This window comes from Pholis gunnellus (assembly GCF_910591455.1).
Source record: "Pholis gunnellus genome assembly, chromosome: 12".
NCBI lineage: Eukaryota > Metazoa > Chordata > Actinopteri > Perciformes > Pholidae > Pholis > Pholis gunnellus.
In genome coordinates this window covers 2,964,548-2,983,949 of record NC_136539.1, presented here as the reverse complement: position 1 = coordinate 2,983,949, position 19,402 = coordinate 2,964,548, and the positions used below count along the sequence as shown (strand labels likewise).

General features: G+C 40.7%; 1 protein-coding gene across 1 annotated transcript in view; it reads left to right on the top strand.

Annotated features, from left to right (window-relative positions):
- LOC306704302 (inactive dipeptidyl peptidase 10-like) overlaps window positions 1-19,402 on the top strand; it is a gene marked incomplete at both ends in the record, with an annotated part of 128,294 nt that overhangs the window by 100,554 nt on the left and 8,338 nt on the right. The window contains 13 exons of the mRNA XM_079170586.1: window positions 4,960-5,012; window positions 5,400-5,481; window positions 6,938-7,058; window positions 8,693-8,847; window positions 11,604-11,701; window positions 11,790-11,913; window positions 12,000-12,038; window positions 12,901-13,008; window positions 14,222-14,313; window positions 14,418-14,465; window positions 15,691-15,812; window positions 16,591-16,638; window positions 17,131-17,229. Coding sequence (XP_079026712.1) covers window positions 4,960-5,012; window positions 5,400-5,481; window positions 6,938-7,058; window positions 8,693-8,847; window positions 11,604-11,701; window positions 11,790-11,913; window positions 12,000-12,038; window positions 12,901-13,008; window positions 14,222-14,313; window positions 14,418-14,465; window positions 15,691-15,812; window positions 16,591-16,638; window positions 17,131-17,229 — 1,189 coding nt within the window. The remainder of the gene's footprint in view (window positions 1-4,959; window positions 5,013-5,399; window positions 5,482-6,937; window positions 7,059-8,692; window positions 8,848-11,603; window positions 11,702-11,789; window positions 11,914-11,999; window positions 12,039-12,900; window positions 13,009-14,221; window positions 14,314-14,417; window positions 14,466-15,690; window positions 15,813-16,590; window positions 16,639-17,130; window positions 17,230-19,402) is intronic.

The window sequence follows — 19,402 nt, the reverse complement described above, 5'->3', positions numbered from 1 at the left end:
AACAAGGATTTTGGTCCTTGCAAACAGATATGACGTATGCGTCTATTTGCATATAGAGATATGCAATGTGGGATCCGATCACTCTAAGGCCAGGTGTGAACTGGGCCTCAGTGTGGGGGATCTGTCTCTGGAGAGGAGGCACCTGAGACAGATACAGGCCTGGAGAAGGAGAGATTGGAGAGATATGCATTGCATGGGACTGAATAAGAGGGACATGAATACCAATAGGCACGAACAGAGGGGGGGATGGGGTCGGAGATGAGGGGGAGGGGAAGTGAGCAAACAGGGGCAGGATAGGTTGACCAGGTATATAAGAAGTGGACGTAGTCACTGCGACATCACTCATCGGTTTGTGGACCGCCGTTTTGAAGCCTCGAGTTTGGCATGTTGGTCGTCGCCAGCTTGTTTTTTTTGCAACCAGATGCGACACGAGAGGGTGGAGCTAAGTACGAGCAAACTCTGAACAAGACATTTACAAGCAACGAAAATGTTACATTTAACTTTAATGAAGTGAAAACACACAGTGAAATTAGAAAAGTTGTCATAATTTCAACGCTGTAGTAGTTGGTAGTGAAATTATGAGGTAGCCCCGCCCTAAAGCGTGCCCTGCTTTTTGGTGTATTTGTCTCTAAGGCTACATCCACACTAATGCGTTTTCATTTTAAAACAAAAACCACACGGGTGTTTCAGTATCGTTTTCTAAATGATCTACGTCCATACAAGCCTGAAAACGAATATCACGTGACTATTCACGTACCCTGGGCATGCGGATGGGTGCCATCGTAAACAGGAAGTAGATTAGTTGCTTAGATCGTGTTTGATACTTAAGATCTTCTCTAAAATCTTCCTCTATAAACTCAAACAGACACATTTCGTGGAAGTTTTATTTTTCAGACTTACTTACAGCACTGCAGGTCTTGCTCTATCTCTCTCTTTCACATATCAAATTTACTTTAAAATCAACACTTACAGGTGTACACTTAGGTTTACTAGATTATTGGTCCATAAATGTGGTCAACACACGTCTCTCACTCGTTCCCTCGGTTTCGTTGTTGTCTGTTCTCACTCGTAGCTCTGCTGGTGGCTGAAGTCTCTGTCGTACTGGAGAGCAATTCATGTTTTCTTCCTTTATAGTTTGTGTGTGGACTTCACAATAGTTGTGCAGAACAAAATAAACATTAATAAGAAAAGGAAAGTCCTCCGTTTTGTGTCCGCTCAAAGCCGCTAACTTCAGATGGCCGCTCCATAGGTCTGATAACGCCGCTCACTAATCGCTCCATTAACAGCTGCTTCCTCCAAAAATGCAGAATTTAACTGAACAACAGCTGCTAGTAAAGACAACAAGGTCAGCAACACCTGTCAGCTCTCCATGTTGAATTAACCTGGTAGTCCATCGGTAATTAAGGCTGTTGTTTGTGAATTTCCGGGAAAGGGTCACGTGATAGGGGTGTGACAAATGAGGGAAGGATACTTCGTGACTGCTAAGAACCAATCAAGTAGCGAACGCGAGGGTCTACGTCATTGTTTCCAAACTTATGCGTTTACGTCATCCACACGAAGAGGCAACTCCGGAGTTTTCAAACTCCTCCGTTTTCTGTGCCCGAAAACTCTGGCGTAGTGTGGACGCTCAGTGTAAACGTAGCAAAACATATGTGTTTTGAAATGGAAACGTAGTAATGTGGACATAGTCTAAATAGTTTAGAAAGCTTTATTAATCCCCAGTGGGGAAACTCATTTGCTACCAAATCAACTCACACAGACAACAAACAACAGACATAGTTTTTACAGCACACAACAAACAGAAAGCACAGTACAATGAATACATAGCCCTTTGATTAACAGCAGAAAGATGCTACATCTAAAAAACACATCTTAAAGTGTTCATTCAGAAACCGGACCGCTGCTGGAACTAAAGACCTTCTCAGTCGTTCAGTAGAACACTGAGGAATCCTTCGTCGCTCACTGGATGAGCCTCTGAGTCCATTCAAATCACAGTGTAATCAATGACCTTCAAAATACACAACCGTTATAATCTCTGCCATTGTTCTCTTTCTCTACAGTGACCTCCAGTCTGGGGTAATCACTGTGCCAGCCTTTCTGATCTTCTTATTGATCCTGTTTTTATCATCCGAAGTGATGCAGCCTCCCCAGCAGAGCGCAGCATAAAAGAGGATGCTAGTTAAGATTCCTTGATAAAAAAAGTGAGAAGGAGGATCATTTTCTCATAGACTTCTATACAGTCTGACTTCTTTTTAGCAACCAGAGGAGTCGCCCCCTTCAGGCCATTAGAGAGAATGCTGGTTCAGGGCACTTCAGCATCGGCTTCACTTTTCAGACCTGGAGGTTGCCGTCGGTTTTATTACTGCTGTTCAAACGGTATTATTGGCACTACAACACAGAGTATGGAACTTATTTTAAAATATGGTTTAGAAGACGATGCCTCAGATGTGAGGAAAGCACAAAGTACGGGTCAGCCTGTGGTATCTTAATTGAAATGTGATAAGCACCACCCATGGTTGTAATACTTGGAAATATTTAAAAGTGCCGCATAACCCCGGTGGTCCGAGAACACAGACACACGCTAGTCAAACGCTGCCTGTTACGCTCTCTGACGTCTCCAAACATCCGCCCATCTTAGCTTGTCACCTGTCGCTGACAGCTTTATCGAGAAGTCATCACAGCGCTGTCACCTACGAGGGCTGCTGCTGAGTGATGTTGATGTCGTTCTTTTTTTCTTTTGAAGATGGAAGAAGAAGAGCAGTCAAGTAACAATGTAAAATATAATTTTTCCTTCCAGGAGGATTATTGTTGTTAATTTGGAAGACGTCCAAATGAGGAGTGAAGGCCGGGTGGCTGGTAGATCGTCCAAGGCGGATTCCATTCTCCGTCAGGGTCAATGAATGAATGGATTCTGAAACAACAGCTTTGAGGCTGGATATTCTCTGGTAATTTCATCGCACACGCAGGGGAAAGTAGTAGAAGAGAGAAGATGATTGTGTATGTATGTAGCCCTGCAGGATGGAATTTAACAAGCAATATGTGAATTTACAGGCCGTTGCAATAGAATCATCTAGAATGAACCATAATGTGAAATGATTTACTTTAAACAAATCAAAATGAAGTTGCTATCCGGTTCATTCCAGCTCCACTTTTATTTTCTGACAAGTTTTAATAAATTAATGGTGGAAAATATAAGGAGAGGTCACTTGGGGCTTTGTTGCTTCAACTATGAATTTGTCAATGAACTTTTTCTCTTTTCTGAGAAATAAATAAATAAATGTAGTTAGGTACAGCAGTCATACCAGACATGCTTTTCACGCTTGTTCGCTGTCTCACAATATCAGTCAATCAAACTTATCTACTATTCAGTCTCAGTGTGATGTCATTTCAGCATGTAGTGCATTCACACTGCATTGTGGATTCTGTGAAGGTGAGAGAAGCACGGATGTATAATACATTAACAAGAATTTGAGTCCTGAGTCCAGCTGGCTACTTCATGATATGTTTCATTCTAATTAAATTGTTTTGATTAACAGGTTGCGATTTACTATGCTTGTAGATTTTACAACCACAAAACAAAGCTTCAAAACAATGTGAGCATGATGATAGAGACACGTGTCTGTCCGTACCACAGGCTCCATGTGAACGTGTCTGAGAGGTTGCATCCTGCAGAGTTAAAGATTGCACGTCTGATGAGGGGACTTTCTCATTAGACGGTCGACTTAAGAAAAGACAGCAAACATTATAAAAGTCCACAGAAAGCTCTGCATTTCCATATCGACCACACAGACGTTTATGGGCTAGTTGTGAACATACAGACGTACATCTGCTGATGCATATTTTGGACACATCCTCGGTGATGTTCCTGGAATTATCGGGTGCTTCAACATCATACACCCTCCTCCAGGTGAGCCAGCCGAGGCTGATTAGACCCCAGCGTGTGTCCAGATGGCTAGCTACTCTGACTCATCTTGAGGCCCTCTCTGCCGCTTCAGTGGTAGTGCGGATGGCTCTCCTCATCCTCTCTCCCACAATACCAAACTGCTGTGAGCTCTGGCCAATGAATGAACAAAACATATATATTCTCTTTCTTTACATTGTGCTCCTCTCAGACACATTGCCTAAAACACGCTAAAACTGGCAATGTTGTCAAAGTAACAAGAGGAAAATGTAGCTATGCCTCAGCAACGTTGTCATGAGAAATCATGCAAACCAATGTCAGTTGTTTTAAAATATATTGAAATGGAACTTACTGCAGAAATATATATATATAAATCTTCCATTTTCCACATCATTTATTTGGTCACATTTTCTTTCAACATGAATGTTCATTCTTTCATCATTATTGCCCATAGGTGTGAAGCAGATAAGAAAAAGGAATAAAGTGTCAACATGATCAAATATTTTTTCTATTTTCTTCAGATCATAGGACAAACATGAGCAATATGTGACTTAAAGCCATGATGGACACTTATTGTATGGCAAAAAGTCAGGTTTTAGTGGCAGATGCAAGGGGCAGAGGTCCACCATAATGAGATCCAATCCCTGTGTGAAAAGCAGCACTCTCACTCTTAGCTTTTATGTCATTTTAACAGCAGGGCACAGTAGAGCATTGCTCCCCTTCACTCTAACTTCCTCTAAAATCACAATCTGTGCTGTGTTATTGTTATAACTGTCCAATTAAATACAAGTACAGAGCGGCGATGTGGCAAAAAGAAGTGAAAAGAACTCAAAGCTGGTTGAGGAAAAGGTGGTGGGCCAAAAAAATCATCACAAAGAACATGATCACAAAATGCTCTCAGAATGTTTTTTTTGTATTATTTTGAGAGAATATCTATTCTGGTGACTAATCTACTTTATTAGTCATCCTTATCCAAAGTATTTCCTCTCATTGATGAGGATGTACAAAGGTCAGATCACAGGAACATTGATCATGTTTTTCTTGTCATTGGGTTTTAGATCTTCCAGCACTCTTTCTTGGCCTCGTACCTGATCTACAACCTGTATACAAGGTGAGCAAACAGAGAGTTACAGCTCATCAACACACAGCTTGCATGGTAATATTACTTCTTTTTCATTTCTCGGTCATACATCAGTGACACACAAGCTACAGTTAACACGTCTTTGTCGTTATGTGACTTCAAATAAAAGAAAATACAAAGTGTTCTTACGAGATCAATAACAGTCGAGAAGAAAAAATCCCTTTTGATGAGTCTGTGTAAAATTCACTTCATGCTTTTGATCACTTAAGATGACACACATCATTCGCCTCAACATTATTTGAACCTTTGGACTCTGTACATTTGCAGCGTTTGTATCTGAACTTTAAGAACGTATGTGGATCTGTGCTGGTCTGCTGTGTAATGCTCCATGTGTCATTTGATCCGTTCTTTCATCAGAGAGGTGCGGGAGCTGAATCCTCCGGAGGTGTCCGATTCAGTCCTGCAGTTTGCCTCGTGGGGCGTTCGCGGCCAGCAGCTGGTGAGTTTACAGGCCGAACAACGGCAGCTCAGTCCAAGAGCAATGACGCTTCCATCATTCACTTAATCACACATTTACTACTGGAGCAGAGATACTTCATAGGAATTAGATATTTGTAATAAAACATGTTCACTTGATTACCCAAGCAAGTCCGTAAACAACAACATAATAACCTCAATGCATCTCAACACCTACTGAGTTCTAATTTATTTCCAACAAGGAAATCCAAAGTGCAGATATGCGTCTCTTCCCAAACAGATGCAAGTACAGTTCATACTGACCCACAATCCTCCTTGTCTCAACGAGTATAATGTGTGAGATATTCATATAAGAAGTCACTCAGTGATACATATCAGTGAGCATGCATTATACAGCTGCAGTCTAAATAGAAATGCATAAATCCAGGAATGTGCTTGACTAATATGAAATGTGAACTACTAGCTGAAGCGTTTAAGGATCTTTAGGGATGTTTAGCCCCATTATTCATTTGAAAAAGTGGGTGTTTAGTCTCAGCACAATTATGGAGCTGAAACGATTAGCTGATTCATCGAATAGACGATGGGCAGAAATGAGAATAATCAGCAACTATTTTGATTCACGTCATTTGTCATTTTTCAAGCAAAAATGTCAATATTCTATATTTTATATCTTTGTGTTTTGGACTGTTTGTTGGACAAACAATCTAAACAGGTGTGTGTGATTTGTGCTGTTTTATAGACCAGCCAGTGAATCCAATTATTGAGAAAATAATAAGCTGATTGAAGAAACCTTGCTGCATGCAGAAAGGTGAACAGGATGTCTTATTTAATACCATGTGACATATAATTAATTGCACTCATAGAATCCTACCTGCTCTGAGGCAAAGACTCAAATTCTATTTTTGACTCGAGAGGAAACACAAACGCCCTCAAAACCCAACCAGCCACAGTTAGCCACAGGCTAATCGAGCTGTTGCTGGAAGACATCTTGTTTTGCGACCAAAGCTCCAAACGCCTCCACCGTGCAGCGCATTATGCACAGAATAATCACTCCATTATTCTCTCCAGAGCAGACAGGGAAAGTAATTAACCATTTGATAGCGTATTTATCTGGTTTCCCCAGTGTTTCTTCCTGCCCTTGGTTGAAACCTGAAGCCCTGCATCACACCACTAACTGCAGAGTGTCATGACTCAGCAGCTCTCCTGCATATTTGTCTGTGTTATCACTGGAGATGAGACGCTCAGCGAATGTGGGATCGGTTCACCAGGTTGACTTTTTGTTCTGCAGAGATGTTCTGTCTCCTCGGTCCTAAAAGAGGCAGTTTCATCTGCGCAGCATTTCTTTCATCCAATTATGTATGATAAGGCGCAGGTGCTGTGTGTATACATGGATAAGTTCCATACACTATAATGCAGTACTTATCACAGCTTGTGTTTTCAAATTCAAAATATATATAAATTGTCTCCTTGTCCCACAGATATATATATTTGAAAACAACATTTACTACCAAACGGATGTTCAGAGCAGCTCGTGGAGGCTCACGTCTTCCGGACAGGAGGGGGTCATCTTCAACGGCATCACGGACTGGCTGTATGAGGGTAAGAGAGAGAGATAGAAGAATTCAGATGCTACCTCCAGAATCTGGCACTTTGGACTCGGAATAGGAAAAGAACAATGATGATGTATGTAAGTGTGTGCACGCCGTGTGGCAACGGAAGTACAACGGAGTGTAATAGCTTGTCAAGCTAAGCGAGGGCATTAACTAGCAAATAATGCAAATGCAACCTAAATAAAGTGACTTTTAAGGCTGCTGGACGCTACAAACAGTCCAGAGGTAGTCAACACGTTTGCAGCCATAGACGCCGCAGGTTAACAGGTGACTCTCAGCCGAATGTGTCCGTGGTCGCTCGTGGTGACGGCAGCTGACATGAATGAATGACAGAACATGTCGGTATCAGTTTTAACTGCATACTTATCTGTGTTTATCATCCATGCTAACTATTTATGTAGGTTTCTACGAGCAACCCCGGCCGCACTCGGCTGAAAGTTACCAGTTAATTCGCTAAAAGGGTCTATACATTTTTATATGACAATTGACAAACGTGCAGTACAACTGTAATTTATATTTACTGAACAGGGCTCTCTGGAGGCTGTGTCCTGACCTTTGTTTGTGGGGTTAAGGCAGACGTTACGTGACATTGTTATTACTGCTGCAATCCCATGTGAAACCAAAAGTAACTTGCTTATTTCAACCCAAGATATGATCTTTTACCAAACCTAAGAAAATATACATTGCTTTTACTTAAACCTACCTTTTACCTAAACCTTAGCCATAACTGAGAATGCACTTTTGAAGCAGATTAAATACTATAACTCTGTTATCCACTAATGCAGACATGTGGCTGTAAAAGGTTTTTGGTTCAGAAACAGATGTCTGTAGAACTGTAGAGATTCAACGTATTCATTGTTTGCAGTAACGTTCAATGCCAACATTTTATTCTGGCTGACTGGTTTGAGTCACATAGTTTTCTACTGGTATAAACAAAGGATTATACATCAGAAAGGATTAAACAGCATATAGAACAGTGATTTTCAACCGCTGTGCCGCGGCACACCAGTTTGCCGTGAGAGATCGTCAGGTGTGCCGTGGGAAAACGTCCAATTCCCCTTAATCGGTCCAAAGAAACATTATTTAGTTGCTGCTAATAATTTGCCATTGTTGAGCATCTGAGCTGCAACATAGTGGCTGGCTAAGTAATAATACTCTTCTATGTCAGTGGGTGGCAGTAGGTAGCACAACAAAGACCGTGTTCATTTAAAACAGTAGAATGAAATGACGCGTGGGAGAGGTTGTGGTGACAAGACGAACAGCGATGGAGAAATATTTGAAAAGGAAAAATGCAGACTCTGAACTGGGCCCTGGACAACATAACCCAGACGAAAAGCGTAGTTAGGATCAACACATTGAGAGACTTGTCATTAAATTGTCAGCATATATGCCGTATCATGCTAAAATGTGTCATTTTGTACCGTTTTTGGTTGTTGGTGTGCCGCGGGATCTTTTCAATGTAAAAAATGTACAGCGGGTCAGAAAAGGTTGAAAAACACTGATATAGAATAACTTGAGATTAAAAAGAGGAGCACACACTAACTTTTGCGCTCAATAAGCAGGAGGACTGAGCCCCTCCCTCCTGGCTCAGAGGATCTGATTTGTCTTCTCTTGGTGTTCCAGAGGAGGTGTTGCACACGCAAGTGGCCCACTGGTGGTCACCTGACAGCTCCAGACTGGCCTATCTCACCATCAACGATTCCCTGGTTCCCAACATGCTCCTGCCCCAGCTGACAGGCTCTCTGTACCCCAGGGGGAAGGAGTACCCTTATCCTAAGGTAACAATGAGAGCACTAGCAGTTATTTATATCCAGAGTTTAATTTAACTTTCATATTAAGTGGGTTATAACATTGCTGCCTTGATTCCAGGTATTGGCTTGTTGTCAGTACAGAATTGATGCAGATTATTCCAGTTAAAGGTTCACTGTATCAGGAGAGTAGCACTAGAACATCCTTTAGCTCACTTAATACCTTTGGTGCACGTTTTTCAATGGCCCGCCATGAATGTTTAAAAGTAAATTAGAATATGGCATGAGCATATTTCTAATATGTCCTAGTTTGAAAACTAATTTTCGACTTCATTAAGTAAAATCATTTTCACTTCTTGGCACAGAAACCAATATTTAACCATTCCTGCATTTTTGTGTTTGTTAACCTCAACAGATTTACATCACACATTTACATTTGCATCATAATCCTCAAGTGGACACTGAGGCCATGAAGAGAAACACATTTTTTGGCAATTTTCTGCCTGTTTTAACTTTACTTTTAATTTAACAGCAGCACATAGACTTTGTTTTTAGTTATTTGTGGGCACACCAATAATACTGCTTAGTAGTGTTGCATAGTTATTTTGATCAAAAATACATTTTCTGTGGCACATGGAGTTTTCTGGTGTAGAAATACTGATCTCCCTACAGAGTCACTATTGTTTGGCACCGTGACTCCTTATATTTTTCTGTATATGGCCACCCATGCTTTACACTGCACAGCAACCCCTTCAAAGTTGAGTCCACTATAACCTGCAACTCAATTGTATCAAAGCAGCTCTATGAATAATACAGCTGCAGGCTCGCCACTTTAGCTTAACCATAAAGGTTAGTGAATCCTTTTCTTGTTTAATTCATGTTACAGTGGCTTTGCTTCCTTTGAAGAGAGATGTCTGCAGGGATCTGTGGCACTGGGAGGGATAGGAATGTGATATGCTTCAGTGAGGCACGCTAACACACCTTCCTTTGATGCGCACGTTCAGCGTACCAAATGCCTCTCAGACGGTAGAAGGGTTGTGGAATGAGGGTCATAAGGGAAAGGGCAGCCTCATTTGTTGGTTAAGATTAATTGATGGGAGGAGGGGCTTAGAATAGGAAGTCATCTAATTAATGAAGCACTGCACTTAATGTTCACCTGCCCAAAACATTGTACGTACACACACACACACACACACACAGTGAGTCTAGCTTGAATCCTTGAGTAGGGTCAATGTTATGACATCATGGGATTAAATGAAGCAGAGATTTAATTGCCTTCTGCTTCCTTTTAACTATGAGAACACGGATGGTGTGTAGCAGTCTGACGGTCATACTTCTGCTTCAGTCACTGGGGGATACATTTGTGTGGGTATCTCTCAGTGAGTCATATAAAAAGTAAAAGTACCCGGGGGAGTATTCTTCATGGGTATAATGTGTCTGAACTTAAAGAAATACCTCATTACTGTTAGAATGACTGTAGTATCCACATTCTAGAGCCCTGCAAAAACTCCATAAACTGGTTTATGACCAAATACCTGCAAAACTAATGACATTTCCAACAGCCTCAGCTGTACTTTGGGTTTAGCGCTAATGAGCTAATCTAATCATGCTATCACCTAAACCAAGATGGTTAACATGGTAGACATGACTTCTTGAACAGCAGCATGTAAGCATGTTGCCGTTAGCATTTAGCTCAAAGCTCTGCTTTGTTTATTGAGAAGGGCCCTGGCTCTGGCACTATATATAACCTTTAAGAGTCTAAAGCCATGCCAGCAGTGCAGTGAGGTTATACTTAGACACAGCTTTGTGCTAAACGCAAAAGACAACATGGTAACATGCTGATGACAATGCTAACATGCTGCTGTTTAAGAAGTCATGTCTACCATGTTTACCGTCTTGGTTTAGGTGTTAGCATGCTTAGATTGTCTAATTAGTGCTCAACCCAAATTACAGCTGAGGCTGATGGAAATGTCATAAGTTTTGCTAAACCAGAATATTGATGGTGAAATGTTGACCTGAAGATGATGCCAGATAAGAGGTTCAGAGAACAAAAGTTATTGCAATCTATTTTCACAAGGCTACAAGGCACAAGGTCTGAAGCAGACTTCATAGCAATCCATCAAACCTTTGATGTCAGCTGACCACCAACCAAACAACTGACTAACTGATATATAAGCCCTTTTACAGCAGCCGTCTTTACATGCCATTGCAGGGTAAACACAGGTGTAATAAATAACATTAATTACGGTGGGTCAAAGCCCTGGTATTTTGCATGTCGTATATGTTTGATCCATCAGATTGCTTACCTGTCATGTAATATGTGGCTAATAACACCAGTAGAACAGAATTGAGCCATTCCAAGAAGCTATTGTGCCTCCAAAAGAGCAGAAAGTGAAGGATTGGAGAAGACAAGAAAAACAAACAGTACAGATAAGCGGGCATGAATGTGGAATAAATACTGTCATCCTAGATTTCCCTTGTCATGTAGACTAATGAGCATCATTTCTGAGTGAGGTTTAAGCTGAGGAAAACGACTGACTCGTCCCAGGGCCTGTGCAGCATACAGCAACACAGTTTGTTTCCCACTTCTTTCATATCGTCATCATATTCTCTTTTAAAGTCCTACAAGCAATGTATGGCAGCATGTAAAAATAGAAAGCAAGTGCGGTGTGTTGCGCAGTGCTTATTGTCATCGCTAGAGTGCACGCAGTGTGCATCACGGATATTACGTCCAATTAGATTAAGCCTGTGAATGTAATTGTACATTTGTACTGTTTTCACTCCAGATGGGACAAAGCAATCCCACAGCCAGACTCTATGTGGTCACTCTGGACGGCAGCTCCCTCACAACTGAGCTAAGACCTCCTGACAGTTTTGAAAAGAGGTATGATTTAAACACATTTTAAATAAAACATTATATGTGTTATTTTTTGCTGACTACTAACCATTACCACTTGTACGTTTTTACTTAGTGAGTACTACATCACCATGGTGAAATGGGTGACACAGGATAGGCTGAGTGTGCGTTGGGTGACTCGAGCTCAAAACATGTCAATACTTTCACTGTGCGATGTCACAACAAGTGACTGCACCAAGGTAAGGACATTATCGGTGAGAGTTCTTTAGTCTTCTACAGTTCATTTATAGAAGTGTTATGTACTGACTTCATCTTTCCACCTCAGAAGCATGTGGAGACATCAGAAAAGTGGCTTGATCGTCAGGTGAGTGTGTCAGTCCATCAACGTATGTTAGACGTGAACGTAATCTACATGGTTTTTGGTCGTCGCCATCATGTTTTTTTGGGACCACAGGTGACATGAGAGGGTGAAGCTAAGTATCACCCAAAGCTGAATAAGACATTTTTAGTGGATGAAAATGTTGAAAACTTTCATGAACTGAAAACTCACTGTGAAAGAGATTAAGTTGTGAAACATAAGACAGCAACTCCCAGACCGGAGAATGTTGTGGTAGAGACCTGTCAATCACAAGGTTGACCCGCCCTAAATCATTATGGTCTATTATAATCTAAATGGGACTATAGTTTACTAAATGAACATCATGCTGTATTGAAGAAGACTTGAAACTAGAGATTGAGACCATACATCATGTTTACAATGTTTACTGAGGTAATAAATCAAGAGAGAAGTAGAGTCATTACTCATAGACTTCTATACAATCTGACTTTTTGCAACCAGAGGAGTCGCCCCCTATGGCCGTTAGAAAGAATGCAAGTTTAAGGCACTTCCACATCAGCTTCACTTGTCAGACGAGGATGTTGCCGCCCCGATATATACATTATTAAGGAACACTGTTCATTTTTCTATGACAGTTGGTAAAATGTATTCGTCGATCTCAAATACGTTGACAATGACAGGAAGGTAATTCTTTCAGACCACCAATGCTAAAGAACAACCTGTCTGAGTTTTTCATAAGAAAATCCATGTTTTATTTAACCTACCGTTATTGCACATAACTTTATCAGCTTTTGTCCTGTTCCAGGCACCTGGTTTTTCTACATGGCCACTAACCACTACTACCTAATACTGGCAGGGTGTATGTCTGCTGTTCTTCTGTTTTTCCCAGAATGAAGAGCCAGTGTTCTCCAAGGATTGCACAACGTTCTTCATCACTATGCCCTTAAGACACGGTGCTCGCGGGACATTCAACCACATCACCATGATCTCAAACCAAGTAAAACTGTTTTAACATTGAGTTAGGTGAATTTACTGAAACTTCTTGGGTCTATTTATTTTTGCAGTCATATTATCTGTCCTAAGGCTGTTCCAATTATTCACACTGCTCATGCGGTTTTCATTTTGAAGTCTCATCATTTTAAATAATAAAACTAAATTCAGATGAATAAATGAAGGAGAGTACAGTAGATGCACCGGGGGCACTGGGTTCTGTGCCAGATGAAGTCAGTTTCTGGAGATAATTTCTGAATGTCAAGGCAAGTTTATTTATATGACACGGTTCTGCATCAAGTCGATTCAAAGCGCTGTACATAAAACATCAAAAGCCAAAGTGCAAAAGAAACACATTATACAATACAATTAATTCAAAATCCAAAAGAATAGAAACTAAAAACAAACTAAAATAGAACAGACAGGTATAAAATCCAAGAAGTAAAGTTATTCTGCTATGTAATAAATGATTTAATAAAAGGCAACGGCAAGCCGAGCAGTCTACAGCATTGAATAAAAAGAGGTGAGAGTTAGCTTTCTGGGAGTTTGTTCCAGATATATGGAGCATAGAAACTGAACGCTGCTTCTCCATTTTTAGTTTTGACTCAGGGGACAGACCCGTCCCAGACCACCTGAGACATCTGGATGGTTCATAATGTAGCTCAGAACTAATCCATTCAAATCCTTGATAGGAATTTGGTGTAAAAACGTAACTTATGTGATCCACTTTGTTGTACTCAGTGAGGACTCGAGCAGCAGCGTTCTGAATTAGCTGCAGCTGTTGAGTACATTTTTTAGGTAGATCTTTGAAGACACCGCTACAGTAGTCGAGTCTACTGAAGATAAATGCATGGAACACTTTTTCCAAATGTTGCTGTGACAAGATTAAGGTGATATAAGGACAACTTTGTAATTGTCTTAATGTGGCTGTTGAAATTCATGTCTGAGTCCATGACTACACTGAGATTACTGGCTTGGTCTGTAGTTATTAACATTACCAATAGCGTACCTCCTTGGCTCCAAAAACAACTACTTCAGTGCTGTCTTTGTTTGATTGAAGAAAATTCTCGTACATCCAATTGTTGATCTGTTCAGAGCAACTACAAGGTAAAAGCAAACAACTCACAAGTGCATCCCTTTAACACCATGTATGTTATGTGAGGTCATGTTGACATGCGTTGTCTGCTCTGTTGTGCGGTATTCTTTCTCGTACTTCTCAGTCTGAGGGTGAAGAGGTCAACCTCCGCCACCTGACCTCAGGAAGCTGGGAGGTCTCTAGAGTTCTGGCCTATGATGAGAGCACAAACTCACTGTAAGCATGAGTTATTGGCGCCATGCAATATTAACACCATACAATATGTGACATGACATACAATACAATATGAACTCTCCAATAACAGGTCATGTGTTTTTCAGTTATTTCCTAAGTACGGAGGAAGGCTCAACACAACGGCAGTTCTACAGGTACCATGATGATTTGTCTTTATTATAGAAGTAGAAAGAGGACCTTAGTTCATTAAAGTTACTGTGAGGAACTTTGAACTGGTTATCAAACAGTCTCAATTTAATACTGATGCCTCGATATGACCTAGAAAAGTGAACGACACCATCAGCGAGAAGATTGGCTATTTCTATATCATTGATGCTTTTCATCGGTGCCACCGAGTCGCATTTGGCGCAAAATCAGATGGATCATGGAGATTCAGCTGAATCTCAGCTGGAGGGAAGGGAGACAGAACCAGACCTGAGCGGGGCAGACTCTGAAACCCTGCTGCAGTAAAATGAGAGGTTCTCCAAAGGAACTCTGGTGCTTGGAAATTCTACCGCTTTTATCCACAAGGGGTATCAAAATCAACATAAACTGAAAGTTCCTCACAGTAGCTTTCAGGAACAGTTTGACATTTTGGGAAATATGCATATTTTCTTTCTTGCAAAGAGAGTTAGAAACCACTCTTTGATTATTTTATTATTAGAAACCACTTTAATGATGTATTAATGGCTATAATCACAACATTTAATGGCTATGTCCATTCAAGTGAGTCGTGTAGCTTAATAGTCAAGTTACCATCCGAACATTGCGCACATTTCTGACCAAATTTCCAACAAATTGGCTTATTAATATGCATTTCCATTGACTACTGTTATGTAAATATGAGATGTTGGTTCATTGAGACAAACCGTTTTTTCTTCAAATCTGCCATTAAACCATTACAGAAGAAGAGAGTTTACATAAAGAAATCAGCAGAAGCCAAATCTCAAACGTTCGAAAAATATGTGGAAAACCTGATGGAAATATGACATTTCTGTTTGTTTCATGTATTAGTGTGAGGAATATTATTCTGCTCAACGTGCCACACACATCTGAATTACCAACATTTGTCATCACTAATCTACGGCTTCAGTGGATTTTTTTCATCCACCGAGGTGCTCAGACATGTTGTCAGACGACACACAAACCGTTACATCTCAACTGTTTTTTCAAGCCCAATATATATCCATAAAAAGAAGGAGATGAAAACCCATTTTATGCGTTAAACCACAGTGTAATACATATCAATTACTGCATTGTATTATGGCACATTTTTCATTGATTTGTCTTTTGCCTGAAGGATAGAAACATGCTGGTTATATCTCAGAAGTTGTACATCTTTTGAAATCAACTTCTTTTGTCCTTGCACACCTCTAACAGAGTCTCCACACTGGATCCATTTCATAAAGAATGCCTCACCTGCTCCCTCTTCAAATCAAAGTGCACCTACTATGACACCATCCTCAGCCCAGACTATCAACATGTTCTCCTCAACTGCAGAGGTAACGCCTCATTGTGACCAAAACATAATGAGACATCATAGCTGAGTGTGAAATGGATTCACAGCCATTTTTAGCACCTGGTTCACTGTCATATCACATATTAACTTGGCTCTAAACTATTGTCAGAGAGTTAATTAAGCATTGAATAAACTTTGTATCTTAATTATGTTCATTTGAGCGCTCTCACTCTTGATCTTCCATTTCTGCTAAATTGAGTCAGTGTATCACATTTATTCATTAATGCCGCTAAAAAATGAAAAACGAAGCCAGCTACACACCATTTGTACATAAGTTATGTTAGTTATGTTCCACCACTGATCATAATATTTACTCTAACCACTCACAGCTTATGAAAACTATACAATGTACTGCTTTTTATAAAGAGGTGGAATAATATAGAGCAGGATTGAGTTCAGTCTATTGGTCCGGCCCTCCACAGCAGTCCCTGATTGTCATGTGGCCCCTTTGGAAAGATAATTGCCCACCCCTGATGTAGACACTTAACCCTGAATTGCTTCTGAAGGCTGCCCCTTCGGTGTGTGAATGGGTATGAATGTTAGTTAGATAGTCAGGAGCAGGTGGGTGAATGATGACATGTATGGATGGATTAATGGAGCCCGTGATGCTCAAAGCGGCAGAAAATGGCGCGTTGAACTCAAAGCAAATTGATGTAGTTTGATACATAGCGCTACAGGTAAGAGGAAAGATATGTGTTTTTGCAGTCACTTTACGGTGTTACAGTTCTGATCTAAAATATAGACCCCCCCCCCCACCACAGGTCCTGGAATACCCCAAACTACTCTTCACAGACTGAGTGATATGAACAGTAAGTACTCTGGCACTAACAGACTGAACCAGGGCTTTTTCAATCAATTGCATCATAAATATGTATTCATTGTGTTTGGGTGGAAGACGATTTTCTGACTGTGCCTGAAAAGTGCATTAATCAATCGAATTTACTCAAACTCATTTATGTACATGAAGTCGCTGAGATCAATAAATCGATCATCTTCGTCCTCTCCTGCAGGCTCACAGGTTGAGGCTTGTTGATGATTCCAGTCTATTGTATCACGTTACCATGCTGTTTGACCTTGATGCGGCAAAATTCCTTGTTAGTTAGTCAGTTTCTTGACTCGTGAGACTTTATAAGTGACAGTTGTTTGTTTGATAATGAACGTGAACAGAGTTTTGATCATCTCGGTACACTTTATAGCACAGCAGGACATTGAAGTGAAGGAGTTATGGAGGGTTTTGTTTAGTTATTGCAGGTATGAGTTTCCTTCTAACTAAAGTCCTTCTTCTTCTTGCCCTGTCACAGAGCACAAGACTGTGGAAAGGAACACAGCATTAAGACATGCGCTGATAAACAGAGGGATACCCAAGTGGGAAAGAAGAACCGTACAAATCAACAGCTTTGGTAGGACATACTGCAACAATCATCTTCATCTACGTGCCGTGTTTACAACATCCAATGTTGTTTTGTTTTTTCATTTTCACCAACGACCCACTCATTCTCTCCTTGTTCAGTTCATGAGCAAGTTGTTTAATACAACTGGGTTACTCAGACAAATCAGATTACGTGCAACCTGCTGCCTGTATATTCATGTTTAGATATTTTCCTTCACTTTATTTTGGTCGAATAACACACTTGTTTGAACTATAGTAGCCATGCATTTGCTCTAGAAATGGCAATGTCGGTCAGTCGACCGCTTTTTCTCAGGCTGAAATATCTCAACTATTGAACTATTGGATGGATGCCCATGACAAATGTATTTCTCCAATTCTTTAGTTTATAGCCATCTGATAAATGAATTAATTAGCTAATGTTAGCATGCTAACATGCTCAACTAAGCTAGTGAAAAGAACAAACTTCAGCATGTTAGCATGGCCCTTGCCAGCATCAGCATTTTGCTCGAAATGATCAAAAGCTCCAAACTGTTAATGCACTGCTGGTGACAGTAGTGATGGTTTCCAGCCCCATACGTACCCATCAGCTGGACAGGCAGGCTCACTCACATCTGCAAGTCAGACGTGCACATTCAGGATAAACACAGGCAATTAGGTGCACAGCTTTCTGAGCTGATTATGAAACAGAAACAAAGCCCTGTATCATTTCAATTCGAGGCGACGGCTCACCATGTGGCTGCCTTTTTCTAGTCTGTGTTTACCATTAGAGACAATGTGAAACATATTAAAGGCCTTTCGAGACAAAACAAAGTCAGATGGGAGCACTGACTTCATTTTTCACATGAACCACCGTGTTTGTTTCAGCTTTATTTAGGGAGTTTGAGGATTCTCATAAGTTCAGGCAGTTTAGCCCCAAAGACAAAACATTCATTTAATAGGCTTCATCTTCAGTTCTCCGGTCCTTGAACAGGTCTGATAACAGGTCTGATTCTCACTTTTCCTCCAGTGAGAGTGCCGTCCTCCCATCTTTGCCCGGCTGGTTCACACCAGTTAACACCTCTGACAACGATGCCTCTTCATTTCAACCATACTCACATCACATCACTGTGTGAATAACTCATAAAGGTTCTAAGGTTTCTGGTGTGAAACATGAACACATCTTTGAGTTTGACTTTCTAGTCTGACTGTGAAGCAAGGAATCTCCATCCGTCTGTCTCTGTGTGTCCTTCGCACATCTCGAGAAACATCCGATTTTCTTCACGCTTGCTGGCTGTATAGCTGGGGGCCCATGGGAGGGCTTTCTCTCCTCCTGAAATGTGCTGTACAAATAAACTTGCCTTGCCTTGTCAAAGTTGTTGCAATTTCGACACGTCATGTTCAATATTAATTAACTTTTAATATGCAAGCAAGCAGTGCTCTGTGCAGCAGCTACCAACAATGCCGCAAGCAATACTTCCGGAAGCCAAGCAATTGGCCCGATCCAAGCGGCTACGCTTTAATTAAAGACGTCAAACCTTAAGTCAAGCAAAATCATTCAAAATACCACAACATTCTCAACTCCACCACAACAACTCGTCAACCACTAATGCTTGGTCAGTGCCCTTTGGCATCGGAGATCGACGCACTAGGTCCCTAAATATACGCTTGTTACATGCATAGTGTCCTTTCAAAATAAACTTCCATCTTCACAGGAAGTTTGGTTTTTACGCAACAAAACCACTAAATTAGGTGTAGGAAAAACGCATGGTTGAATATAACTTGACTTACAGCATCTCACATGACTAGCTAGTGACTAAACACATCATGTGATAGACAAGTGACAAACGGGACACAAACACTAGTATGCCGAGGGTGTCTGACCAAACGTGGGTATTTGAAGAGTGGTGATTAAGAACGGGTTGAAACAACTAACTCAGGAAAAACAATGTTTTGCTAAAGTTCTCCTGTTGATTTTTTTTTTACTGTGACTTACTAGTATGGACTTCTATCGTGCTGACTATGCATTATGTTGGGCTTTGATGTTGTCAGAAGGGTAAATAACATGTACATTGCAGTGCATAACTAAAGTCCCACCCTGAATTTTTACTTTCAAAATCTCTGGCCTGAATGTTCAAATGAATGTTATGCAGAAAATGTATATTGTATGTATAAGATAAATTCAAATCTTAAAGTTGTGTTGTTGT